This window comes from Pituophis catenifer, unplaced genomic scaffold (genome assembly GCF_029215685.1).
Source record: "Pituophis catenifer annectens isolate HBS135680 unplaced genomic scaffold, rPitCat1.0.hap2 SCAF_13, whole genome shotgun sequence".
Lineage (NCBI taxonomy): Eukaryota > Metazoa > Chordata > Lepidosauria > Squamata > Colubridae > Pituophis > Pituophis catenifer.
The window spans coordinates 14397216-14411228 of record NW_027256893.1 but is presented as its reverse complement, the minus strand read 5'-3'; the positions used below and the strand labels follow the sequence as shown (position 1 = coordinate 14411228).

The following is a 14013-nucleotide window of genomic DNA, read 5'->3' as shown; positions in this document are numbered from 1 at the left end:
TGCGCTTGCGTGGAGCACTAGTTTGGCATGTGTGAAGCGCGTGCATGAAGCGAACCAGTGGTAACACCGGTTGAAACCCACCACTGCAACTCACCTCACAGGGGTGTTTGTTGTGGGGCAAATAGGAGGAGGAAAGTGTGTTGAATATGTTGCCACCTTGAAGTTATTTGTAAACATAAACCTGAGATATCATTGAATGAATATTTTGTTTTATGTCAGGTGCAGTAGACTAAACCTGGGACTGCTTGCCCTGAAGGCCACATCTGGCACAGGACCATTGGAAGGGTGTTCAGGTAAAGCAAGCATTTTCTTTCAATCTTTATAATCATTATAGCGTCATTATGGTCAAGTCAACCAGTTTAAATGCAACCCCAGGCCCAATATCTGGGGAGGTTATCACTATCGGCCATTCTGGAACGTAGAATGTTGAGAGTAGTTGAGCCCTTGGTGGATCCGGCATATTCTTCCTAAACTCAATAGATGTTGTGAACTTTGATCGGAAGTAAAAACAGTTACTCTCATGAGACCTCTGAAGATACCACTTCCCATAACTTGGTTGTGACCCACAACAGCAAAAAGTGCTGGTGAACTTTTCCAGGAATTGCTGGCACCTTGATAAGGTGTGGAAAGGTTTTCAAAAAAATCAAAACATTACAGATAAACGATTACTTCAAATTAATGAGATTGAAACATCCTGCAGATTCAGTATCCCCGAAGTATGTCTTTGGGTCAGGAGGCTGTTTATAATCTTAGATCAGGGGTGTCAAACTCGATTTCACTGAGGGCTGCGTCAAGGTTGTGTTTGATCTGGAGGGCCGGGATGGGCATGGCCAGCTCGACATCACTCATGTCGGAGGTGCCTGTGGTGGCCTGAGCGCTTGGCCAATGAAAATGGGCTCCCGAGCTCCATTTTCGGCTGTGACGGCCTCCTGCAACCCTCTGCCGGTGAAAATGGAGTTGGGACAGTGGTGGGTTACTACCGGTTCGGTCCGGTTCTTGCAAACTGGTAGTAATGGCGGTGGGAGGCTCCGCCCACTTGCCACAACATCATCACCTAGCCCTGAGTTGGGAATGCTGCCTGCAGCCCTCGCGAGCTCTGTTTTCACTGGCAGAGGCACTGCGGGCTAGTGCGTCAATGTTTCCAGGGTGGCCCTGCGGGCCAGATCTAAACACCCCGAAGGCCAAATCCAGCCCCGGGCCTTGAGTTTGATACCCCTGTCTTAGATCATGTAACTTGGATACAAACCAAGGATTGCATTTTGGAATAATGTTGGAATATTTTGGAACACCTATTCATATCTAATAAATATAGAGCAAGCTTTTGAATCACGCAAGTATTTTAAGATTTGGCGAAAGAATTATCCCAGGTAAATTTAAATTGTTAGAATATTTCTAACTCCAAAAAGGCTGGCTTAATGCATGTTGTAAAAGCTTTCCATGTATTTTTTTATTGCTCTTCTCTTTGGAATCATTATACAAATATCCATCGTTTAATTAGCGGCAGGGAGAAATACAATTCTCTTTCTATTATGCTACGTAAAGCAATCATCACAGATGGGTCTTTTTGTTTTCGCATTTAATTGTTAATGGAATCCCATGCTTTACAATACTTAGTCTTCTATATCCAGAGGCAAATGCCACCTTTTTTGCTGCTACATTTCTAAAGATTGCTAAAAGACAAACAAACAGAGCAAAACAAGCCATATTCTATTCTCGCTACAATGTACAGATAGTCCTCAACTTATAACCATTCATTTACCGACTGTTCAAAGTTGCAAAGAAACTTATGACCGGTCCTCACTCTTACAAATGTTGCATTATTCCCTTCGATCACATCATCAAAATTCAATTGCTTGGCAACTGGCATGTATTTATGATGGCTGTCACGTCCCAGGATCATATGATTGCCATGTGCGACCTTTCCAGCCAGCTTCTGACAAGCAAAGTCGACAGGGGCAAACCGGATTTGCTTTTAATGGCCTTGTGATTTGCTTAATAACTGCCGTGATTTGCTTAGCCACTCATTGGGAAATAAAGTCATAAAATCAGGCACGACTCATTTCCAACCATCTTGCTTAGCAACATGAATTCTGCTCTCAATTGTGGTCGTAAGTCGAGGTTTATCTGCAGAGGAAGAATGGGACATCCATGGGAAATGAAGCACCATGGTTGTTTCTCAACTTGGCAACATTAAGACTTCTGGTATGGCTCTGGGGAAGAGATGCAATTGTTGGGAAAGGTCCAAATCAAAATCTTAAGGAAAAGTTTTATTATTCGGAACCAAACAAGGATATTTGATCCTGGATGGATCAAAGATTTGTGATTTGTGCTCGATAAGAAGCTGTTGTAGACTTTCTACAAGTTAAATGCAACACAGGTTGTCCTTGATTTACAAAAGTTTGTTTAGTGATTGTTCAAAGTTACAACGGCACTGAAAAAAGTAGTTTATGACAATTTTTCCACACTTACGACCACTTCAGCATTTCCCATGTTCATGTGATCAAAATTCAGCTGGTCACAAGGGGGAAATCATAGAGATTTTAGGCATGGGCATTCTAGCTAGAAGTGAATGTCCTTTGTCAGAGGCCCACTTCCTTTTGAGATTACACTTCCAAAAATAAATGAGGAAGGACCAAAATGAAAGTTGACTGGATCTCAAATTCATGCTCATTCCCCCTCCCCCCATGTGCCACATTTCTTCCTTGTATCAAATTAAAATGCACCCATGGAAATACAAATTTTGGACAGAAAGTTTGGAGATTTCTGGAGCTACGGCCAAGGGTGGGCTGCTGGGCGTTTGCAGGGGTTCGGGAGAACCTCCAGCTAAGATTCTGTGCAGTTCGGAGAACCCCCAAATCCCACTCCTAGATGGCCCCGCTCATCCCTCCCTGTCCCTCCCAGGAGTCCCCATGCTGCTTGTTTTGGATGCAAGTAAGTGCAGGTTGCATGTAGAGGCTCAGGGAGGGCGAAAAACCAGCCTACCGGAAGTTCGAGAAAGCTGGAAACAGGCCCGTTTCTTCCGAAGCCTGGGGAGGCGGTTTTCACCTTCCCGGAGGCTCAAGGAAAGCCTCCGGAACCTGAGGAGGGCAACCCCCCCTGCCGTGATGCAGGAGGTCAACTAGGCCACACCCACCATGGCCACGCCCACCCAGCAACCGAACAGAGAACCTCTTACTAAAATTTTTGAAGCCCACCCCTGGCTACGGCTAGCATTTTCCATGGCAAGTGGACTTTGCTGGACAGCCCTGCCTTAAGGAACTGAATTTAGTCTGAGTGGGAGAGATCAAAGGAACAACAGCTGTGAGAAAGTGGAGAACCTCCACTTTTTCCAAAGAGCAAGAATATGATTTTGTAAAAAAAAGATACAATACTTCAGGTTAAAATTCTCTAACGATGTTAGATGTTTTGTAGGACAGAAACAACAGCCGCAGTAAAACAAGAATATAGCAGCAAGCCATCAAGAACCTAAGCAGAGATTTAAAATCCTTAAGAGTCTCAGCAAAATAATTCTTTTGCTCCCCGCTTGCAAAAACCATGGAAGGAGACCAGTAAACTACTTTCTAGAATTCAGAGCTACAGCTCAGAAAAAAAATCAGATTCCCGTAAACAAATGAATGATCTGAGATGCTTCAAGAAATCTGTAGTCGATTATTAATTGGGAGAATCATATTTTGGTACATACATTGAATCATCGTCATTATGAACTTACTCTGTAGACCTCAGAGCAACATGGATGGCGTTCTCCCTATTTTATTAGCTTCCCAACTCTCCTGCGAGGTAGGTCGTGTTGATAGGCAGACCGGTTGGCTTCAGGATGGCTATTTTCCCAGACCACACTGAGGTGCAAACATAGCCAGCCCATATTTTAGCCTAGTGCGGTTTTGTAAAACCCAACCCACATTTTCCTTACAAAGAATCCCTTCCTCTTGTTATGTATCTCTACCGGCTTATAAGCAGTGCTTAAAATATTGGTTGTACTTTTTAAGAAATATGCCTTTTATTTATTAATCGAATTTATCGAGTTGCCCATCTCACCAAAGTTGATTCTGGGCAACTTTTCCTCCCGAACCAGGGAAGATCCAACAAGAATTGACAGTTCCATACGCCCCTGGGTGAGGAGACATTTTAAAAATGGAGATGTCCACCTTCCTTAGCATTGCTTTTGGTGTTTTACCATTTTCAAAGTGGGAGAGGAAACAGTGCAAAAGACATCGATAGGCCAGCTTTCCAGAGACGTTCTACCACTAAAGAATGAAAGCAAAACCCGTGTCTCCAAAAAGCAGCCCAGCCTAGCCCTGTTCGAAGTAGAAAAAGAGAAAAAGTTTTGATGCGCGTCCACCGATGGGTGAGCGATCAGCTCATCTTTCCACGTGTCTTCGCCTCGAAGGCTTCCTTTCTGATGTGCCCACGGCGTAATTCGTTTAAGCTACTCTGTCAAAAAGTGTCCGATGATAATCTGCTGAACCTTTCAGCAGGGCGAGTGAGGCTTGTGGGAAAGGAACATTCTGTTCACGCATAACAGCCTCGTACGGAGGAGCGGTTTCGGTTGGGAAGGATGACGACAAGGCCGTGGAAGGTTGATGCAGGTCCTGTATCCTAACCAAGCCCTCAGAATCCCGTCCCATTGTTGTACTGGTAGATCCCCTTTCTTCCAAGGGATTGTTTATAGACACATCATTATGCTGACAAGGGTCTATCAGAGAATAAGGTGGAGGATCTTCTGTTGGAAGGTAGATTTGGGCTGCTCCGGGCCCAACACACTCATCGTACCTGAAAGAAAATAACAGCCACTGTGTAGTTCCTGCATAATTTCAGGCCAATCCATCCAGTCAAAACAATAACATACAGATCTCCATTCGGAAGGGAAGTCAGAGATAATAGAACTGAAACCAATTGAATGTAGCAGATGAAGCACAAAGTTAAATATGTTTTACTCTTTCCTGAACTGGATCAGAGGTGGTGTTCAGCAGGTTCTAACCAGTTCTGGAGAACCGGTAGCGGAAATTTTGAGTAGTTCGGAGAACCGGTAGCGGAAATTTTGAATAGTTTGGAGAACCGGTAAATACCACCTCTGACGGGCCCCACCTGTCTATTCTCTGCCTCCCGAGTTCCAGCTGATCAGGAGGAAATGGGGATTTTGTAGTATCCTTCCCCTGGAGTAGGGAGGGAATGGAGATTTTACAGTATCCTTCCCCTGCCACGCCCACCAAGCCACGCCCACAGAACTGGTAGTAAAAATTTTTTTGAATCCCACCACTGAACTGGACGATTCTTTTTCAAGGAACAAGAAGTTTTAAAAGGAAATTGCCATGCTTACCGTAAAGGACAGAGGGCTGCTAATTAAATCCAAACCCCCATCGACCATTAATTATATTAACTGAAATAATAAATAAATAGATTGAGCACTGACGTGATGTGACCTATTTTGGTAATAAAACATTCGGAAGAAAACAAGCAAGCTCAGAGAGCACCAAGGACCCTTCATTTCAACCCAGAGTTACAAATATTCTCCTTTATCCGTAATAAATAAATAGCATTGCTGTTTTGTGGTTGTGAGTCTTCTTAGCTATTTTTTTTGTTTTTAACTCTGTTTTTATTCTATTTACAGTAGAGTTTTTCCTTCTTTATTTAGATAATTTATAAATGTTTTAATATTCTATTCTTCTATTTTTATTTAATTTTAATTATTTAATTGTGAGCCATCCAGAGGAAATGGATGATCTATATGTTTATTAAATAAATACACAGATAAACAAGCCTGAGTCATTACACAGAGCAGCCAAATAGAGTCTGCCTGCCTATTTTTTTTTTAAAAAAACCTCTGTATCTGCTCTTTCTAAAATACTAACTCTAAAATAGATCTGACATGTTTCCAGTGAATTTGGGTCCCCAGGAAACCCATTAAGAGAGGGATATTTATGGATATTACTTTTGATGTACCCTTTCAAGAAAAATAGACTAGAGTGGTTCCATCTGAATGCTTTGGCAGGATCCTGATTAAGGGAAGCAGGAAGAGAAAGAAAGCAAAATAATCCCAAATGAAATCTGTAGACTCGTATGAGAACCGATTAGGGATACATTTAGAGAGATAATCACATTTAATCGCAAATGAGATTTCTGTAGCTCGTACATCAAAGCAATTAAATTATTAACATCCCAAAGGCATCTTTCATAAATTAATGTCCTAATTAGAATTGTATATAAATAGTTTTTCTGCCCTTCAAAATTTAAAATGAAGAACAGCCACCCACCAAAAGAAATGGGACTTGGCTTTGCTTCATTGGTCAGCAGTGCGAGTTAATCGATTCTCAGAAGATTTGGTCCCAGGTGTTGATGTTGTATTCAGCTGTAATGGTTGCCTCGTTTGACCCCTATGATCTTTTCCCAAACTGGTGCCCTCCAGTTTGGGAATCCCAGAATCCCAGAATTCCTGAAAGCCCCTTTCACCTGATACAAACTTTATTGGACATGTGTTGTGGTCCACCAGCAGCCTGCAGAGCTAGCAGCAGAGTTGGACAGTGAGGAGGCTGGGGAGAACCATGGGCCAGTCCTGGAGTCTGGGGAAGACCCGGACGAGGGCTCTGCATTGGAGGCAGAGATGGGGTCAGGGCCATCTGGGAGTGATGTGCTGTCTCTGGAGCCTCCAGAGTCGGACAGCAGAGAAGCAGAGGAACAGGAGGAGCCTGTTTCTAGTGCACACATGCCCAGAGCTGCCAGAATGCAAGAGCAGCTAAAACAAAAGGGATGACTCGGGAATAAGGCCAGGAGATGATTGGCCCCTCCCATAAGGCTTAAAAAAGCAACAAAGGTTCTTGGGCTCTTTCATCCCTGCCTTGGAGTAAGTCTCTTGGATCTCAGTGGGATTTACTTCTGCACTGATATCAGCTCAACCTGTAGGAATTAGGATCAGAGGTGGTTTGGATCGGTGAACCAGTAGCTCCGACAATCAGCTAGCCCCGCCCACCTGCTCACACCCTATCCTGTCCTTTATTTCCTGCTTTCTAGCTCATCTCAATCACGTGGCACAGCTGATTCTCCGCCCCCTCGGTGTTCTATTTACTGTTGCTGACTTGGAAGGTGAGCTTCTAAATGCTCCATTTTCAGCGCTGCGCTCAAGTGCTTTAAGCACGCACACACACAAAGCATGTGTGTGCACATGAAGCACACGCTCACCAAACCGGTTGGCAGCATCCCACCACTGATTAGGATAAAGGTAAAGGTACAGGTTTCCTCTGTCCAGTTATATCCGACTCTAGCGGGAGATGGTCATCTCTGTTTCTTAGCTAAGGGAGCCAGCATTGTTCCAAAAATATTTCTGTAGTCATGTGGCCAGCATGGTTATACACCAAAGGCACACAGAATACCGTTACCTTCCCACCAAAGTGGTACTTCTTTATCTACTCTCATTTTCATGCTTTGGAACTGCTAGTTGGATAGGAGCAGGGGCAAGTAATGGGAGCTCACTCCATTGCCTGTTCCAATATCCATTAGCGTTCCAATATCTCAGGGGTTGCCACAAAGAAGAGGGAGTCGAGCTATTCTCCAAAGCCCCTGAAGGCACGCCAAGAAGCAACGGATGGAAACTAATCAAGGAGAGAAGCAACTTAGAACTAAGGAGAAATTCCCTGACAGTTAGAACAATTAATCAGTGGAACAACTTGCCTCCAGAAATTGTGAATGCTCCAACACTGGAAGTTTTAAAGAAGAGATTGGACAACCACGTGCCTGATATGGTATAGGACTTCCTGCCTAAGAAGGGGGTTGGACTAGAAGACCTCCAAGGCCCCTTCCAACCTTGTTATTCTGTTCTACATGGCGCCCAGGTCTCAAACCCAAACTGTCAGCTTTTCAACTGACAAGCTCAGCATCTTTAATCACTGAACCATTGTGTCCCCTACAGCATGTAAGACATCAAAGTAAATGCAGGGGCATTTGAAGAGAACCGGTTATTCAATTTCCCACCACAGATAGCAGGTTTTATCTCAAAGATCTCCAAGACTTGATAAGGTCACACTTGGAATACTGCATTCAGTTTTGGTTGCCACGGTGTAAAAAATGGCTGCAGGAACTGGATATGTCAAGTTTACTGAAAAGAAGGACTAGGGGAGACATGATAGCAGTGTTCCAATATCTCAGGGATTGCCACAAAGAAGAGGGAGTCAAGCTATTCTCCAAAGCACCTGCGGGCAGGACAAGAAGCAATGGGTGGAAATTAATCAAGGAGAGAAGTAATTTAGAACTAAGGAGGAATTTCCTCACAGTGAGAACAATTAATCAGTGGAACAACTTGCCACCAGAAGTTGTGAGTACTCCAACACTGGGAGTTTTTAAGAAGAGATTGGATAACCACTTGTCTGAAGTTGTGTAGGGTTTCCTGCCTAGGCAGGAGGTTGGACTAGAAGACCTCCAAGGTCCCTTCCAACTCTGTTATTCTATTCTATTCTATTTACCACTGGTTTGAAGAAGTCCAGGCTGAAGCGCTAGAGAACTGCAATATATCAAAGTATTCAATACATCAGCCTTGGACCTGTTACAGAGGAGGGAAAACACTGCAATGAAAAGGAGGTGCTAAACTTTCGGTAACACAACACGGAATGCTTAGCAACTGGAAAAGGTGAATGCAAAGCCAAGGACTCATCACTGCCCTACAATGAACGGGGGAAGGAAAGAAGGAAGAGGTCTGGGAGAAGAGGGTGAGAAAGGCTGAAACCTGGAAGATTACTGGAGCTGGCAGTTGGCAACCTTGCCTGGAGGACAAAAAATGCCAGCTGGTGGAAACAAAAGCTGTACTTTCTAGATACTCTTATCAGTTAAGCAGATGGGCAGCTTCCCACTTAGGCTGCAGGAAGAGAATGGAAAGGTTGTAAAAAGCCCTGATTTATTGGGCCTCTTGCCAGGAGTTGAATTTGCTTCCTGTAATTAAGCCAGTGGGCGAAAATCTGTATGTTTTCACCCCTTGAGAACGGAGTGTAGTAAGACTCTGCAAATGACTGGAATGAAGTCCTGCTTAAATGAAAATTACTTGAGAAGAGACAAGGCCTTCACCTCTACACCAGGGAATATGAAGAGAAAGGAAGATTGACCAAGCTCCTTCTGGCAGCCTTCAAGCTGCAGGCAGGGCTGGATCTAATGAAGCCAAGTCTTAAGAATCCAAGAAGAGAAGATAGATAGATAGATAGATAGATGATGGATGGATGGATGGATGGATGGATAGCTGGATAGCTGGATAGATAGATGGATGGATAGATGGATGGATAGATAGATAGAGATAGATGGGTAGGTGGGTGGATGGATGGATAGCTGATAGATAGATAGATAGATAGATAGATAGATAGATAGATAGATAGATAGATGATGGATGGATGGATAGCTGGATAGCTGGATAGATGGATGGATAGATGGATGGATAGATAGATAGAGATAGATGGGTAGGTGGGTGGATGGATGGATAGCTGATAGATAGATAGATAGATGGATGGATGGATGGATGGATGGATAGCTGGATAGATAGATAAATGGATGGATGGATGGATGGATGGATGGATGGATGGATGGATGGATACATACATACATACATACATACAGATGATAGACGGATGGATAGATATAGATGGATAGACAGACAGACAGACAGACTTAACTGAAGGGAAGTTGGAAAGCCATGAATAGGGAATATCCATCTATCCAAAATGGCCATCCAATCATATATCATGGATTGTAACATACCATATGATACCTGGCTAATAAAAAAAATGTTACACAAATAAACAATGACAATCTCACCCAACATCTCAGCTCCATTCCCAATGTTGTCCTTTTGCACAATCAAATCCTATTTGTGGAATCTTGTTGCAATCACTTAGGGAGTTGTTCTTATGCTTGTGCTGCCAAAAATCCCTCTTTTATAAATGAGAATGTCCATCCATTTCTTGTTTTGGAAACAGGGTTTGCAAATTGTTTTTCTCTGACTGTGATAAGTTAAGTCTTACACTCTCCATCTCTGACCAGCTGATGGTCTTTTGTGTCTTAGAAGCTCAGAAATGTGGAAGGATCACAAGAAGTCATCAAAGTAGTAGATGAAGTATGCGGTGTTTATTTATTTGATTAGTACAGTCATCTATATCACTGGTCCATGGACTACTGGTGGTCCATGAGAAAATTTTGGTGGTCCCCAGAAAAATTATTTGCATTTTTTATATTGCACTAAATGCTATTTATCTTTTTTAAGAAATCATATTAGTGGTCCACGGGATTTAAAATTATGAATTTAGTGATCCCTGAGGTCCGAAAGGTTGGTGACCCCTGATCTATATCATGGTAGTAGCTCTTGGCAATTTACAATATGTGTCTACACTTTTTATTCATCCTTTTAGTATGTATGTGTTATATCTGGAAATTGATAGGAAATCAAGCTGCTGGTTCTTGGACACTTCTTATAATTTTTGGTGAAACTGTTCAGAGAAGGCACACAACAACAGCAGCAAAAAGAGTTCAGAGATCAAAAGGCGCTTGAGATATATTGGCCAATGGTTTTAGCATACGGCTGTTCCTATGTCATTCTTTGAATCAAGAAGCTTCAGCTGATTTTTTGCAATGATGCCTGATAATTCCATTTTACAATTTCAGTCAAATATCTAATAACTGCTTTTGTACAGCTTACAAGTATGGATTAGGTTGGATCTTTCTTTTCAAGCAGCATAGTTGTGTGAATCTATGGTTTGGCTAATGGATAATTCAGTGTACTGTGGGAACCCAGAAGATGGCTTAATTAAATAACCAAGTTAAGATGGGATTTGCAAATGGAGTTAATAGCCATTGTCAAACTCTGAGTAATTGTTAAAACAAATGTTACGACACGAATTTAAGAGTCAGAGTTAGAGTTAAATTGATCATCAGCAATGAATAGGAACTTAGCTGTTCGAAAGCATGCAAATGTAAGTGGATTAAACGGATACCGCTTTAATGGGAAGGTAAGACTGTTTCATGTGCCTCGGCGTATAGCCATGCTGGCCATATGACCACGCAAATGTCTTCAGACAATGCTAGCTCCCTCAACTAGGAAACAGAGATGAACCCCCCCCCCCAGAACTGTGATGGTAAACCTATAGCACTGGTGCCAGAGATGGCACGCAGAGCCCTCTCTGTCGGCATGTGTGTCATTGCCAGCTGCTTTTCTAGTTTCCAGTGTGCACGGCCAGCTGGTTTTCGTGGGTGCTGGAAAACGGCCTGAAAACAGCCCAAAACCAGGCCCAAAAAACCAGCTTGAAAACGGCCCCAAAAAGTGGCCTGAAAACGGACTGAAAAACGGCTAAAAAACAGGCGTGCACATGCCGTCCAGCTGGTCTTCGGGGTTCCAGTGCTCCGATGCATGCATATGCACAGTGGTGGGTTCCTCCTGGTTCAGTCCGGTTCGGCCGAGCCAGTAGCAGTGACGATATGACATCACCGAACCGGTTCTCCCCCCCCTGCCCTCCCACCCCCCCACCTCCCCACGTTATTCCTACCTTTTATTTGGTCCCACCCCCAATCTATTGCTGCCTCCTGAGTCCCAGCTGATGACTAGAGGGAAAAAAAACTGCTTAAACTCTTGCCGCGGGGCTTCAAAGGGCCGCCCTACAGCTGATCAGTGTTAAAAGAAAACAAATGAGTTGGGTCGTAAGTGCGAGGACTGGTCGTAAGTACGAGGACCTTCCAGAAATGACTGACCAGCTAGCCACGCCCACCTAGTCACATGACCTCCAAGCCACACCCACAAAATAAGCCACGCCCACAGAACCGGTAGTAAAAAAAATTAGAACCCACCCCTGCATATGGATGCACATGCACATATGTTCCGGTTTGGGCCCTTGGTGCCAAAAAGGTTTGCCATCACTGCTCTAGAGTGTGATGTGACTAGACAGGGGAAAGCTTGTCGTTTTTAAAACTGTTTTTGAAATAATAATTAAAACAATTAAAAAGAAATTTACCGTGGTGGTGAGTCTGGGTGTATGATGTTGGCCTGGGAAAGTGCCTCCATGTAAGAGCTATAGTAAAACGTTGGTGGGAATTCTTCAGCGCAGCTGGATCTTAGCTCTCCGACGGAGCCACCGTAGGAAAAACAGTCTGGAGCTGGGGAAAAGAAAAATAATATTGGCACAGTTCCAAAAGGTGGATTAAACAAGGGTCGTTCAGACAAAGAACCTTGGAAATTCTAAATGACAAATATTTAGGACGTAGCCAGGAATTGTTCTGCCCCAGCTACAGATCCCAAATAACGCAGCACACACAAAGTCTGTACAAACCTTAGTTTACTAAATTAAATCAGTCTTTTTCAAACAAAGGCTGTTAATTAACTTTCTTAACAGCCTACAAGAATCCAAAGAATAAATAATCGTAATCTTACTATGGTTGGCAGAAAGCCCAGAAGCAATTTGCAGGAAACTGATAAGAGAACTAAGATCAGGACGTGAAGGAGAGTGAACAAAGTTGTTCCCTGCAAATTGCTTCAGTCGTCCTCCTTCCTTAAATAGGCTAAGGGAGTGGCCAATTAGCCCCAAGCCTTACTTTCAAGGAGACCTCCTCCTGAGGAGCCACTCCTGCCTTTTAACAGCTCTGCGCGCTCGTGCATCGAGAAGAGGCTCCTCCTCTTCTTCCTCTTCACTTATGGGAGCTTCTGGAGGTTCTGAAGGCCCTGGCTGAATCCCCGCCTCTGGCACCACATCTTCTCCAGCATCCTCATTGTCTGACTCGAGTGCCAGCTGCACAGGTGCAACACCACACCAGCCTCCTCGCTGTCAGAATCAGCTACTAGCTGCACAGGCCAATGAAGGGCCACAACAGGAATGCAACTATTAGGATGAAGTTGATGATGCCCTAAAAACTTTTCTTTTCCATCAAGCAGGGCTGGCGTGAAACCCCCTCCCCTTTTTAGTTTTTAGCTTTTTAAATTGTCAAAAGGGTTTTAGTTTCAATGTTTTAAATTTTTGGGCCACAGTTATTTAATTCTTTTAATAATTTTAAATTTTGTATTGATATGTGTTTTAGTCTGGCTGTGCACCGCCCTGAATCCACTTGGAGAAGGGAGGGATATAAATTGAATAAAATAAATAAATAAAATAAAGTGAGGGCTACGGAAAGGAAGGTCGGAAATATTTACATCTCTAATACGAGATGTATTAGATAGTCGAGATAGTCGACTATCAACTATGTACGAGATAGTCCTTGACTTACAACTACAATTGACCCCCCCCCAAATTTTCATTGTTAAGCAAGACAGTTGTTCAGGGAGTTTTGTCCCATTTTATGATCTTCCTTGCCACCTTGGTTGTTAAGTCAGTCACTGCAGCTGTTAAGTTGGTTAAGGGAATCTGTCTTGCCTATTGACTTTGCTTGTCAGAAGGTTGCAAACCCCAGCTCATGGCAACCGTCACAAATACGAGTCCGTTGCCAAGCATCCGGATTTGGATCACGTGACCATGGAGATGCTGCAATGGTTGTTAAGGGTGAAAACCGGTCATAAGTCACTTTTTTCAGCACCATTGTAACTTTAAACAATCACTAAACGAATTGGCGGCAAGTCAAGGACTACCTTTATCCAATTCCTAATTTTGAGGGTACCGTTAGAAAGAAAAAAAAAAAGAGAAGAAAATATAGAAGACGCTCTTACTGTAGCTGGCATCGCTCCACAGCTGGAGATGTCGAAAGCACTGATTTTTTCGCAGGCTGCCAATCAGGATGGCCACGCAGGATAGAAAGAGGACCACTCCAATGACTACCCCAGCCACAAGCACTGACGAATCCAGCATAATAGTGCCTCGGCTGGTTTCTGTGTAATGAGTAATCTCGCTGATGAAGTTGCTACGGTTCAGCTGGATTTCTATGTAGCAATGAGACAGAAATGGACCCAGTTGAAGAGATCTTACAAAACAGCCCATCTCACCCTTAACACCACAAAAACTAAAGAAGTTATAATTGACTTCAGGAGGAAGAGAGATGCACATCTACCACTGTACATAAATGGTGAGGAGGTGGAGA

At 43.4% G+C, this 14013-nt stretch overlaps 1 protein-coding gene across 1 annotated transcript; it reads right to left on the bottom strand.

Annotated features, from left to right (window-relative positions):
* Window positions 1–4421: 4421 nt before the first annotated feature.
* BEAN1 (brain expressed associated with NEDD4 1) lies at window positions 4422–13784 on the bottom strand. Its single transcript, XM_070953136.1, has 3 exons — window positions 13646–13784; window positions 11967–12108; window positions 4422–4770 (listed from the first exon to the last, which is right to left on the bottom strand). The coding sequence occupies exons 1-3, from the start codon at window positions 13782–13784 to the stop codon at window positions 4422–4424; spliced, it is 630 nt and encodes a 209-aa protein (XP_070809237.1).
* Window positions 13785–14013: the final 229 nt, after the last annotated feature.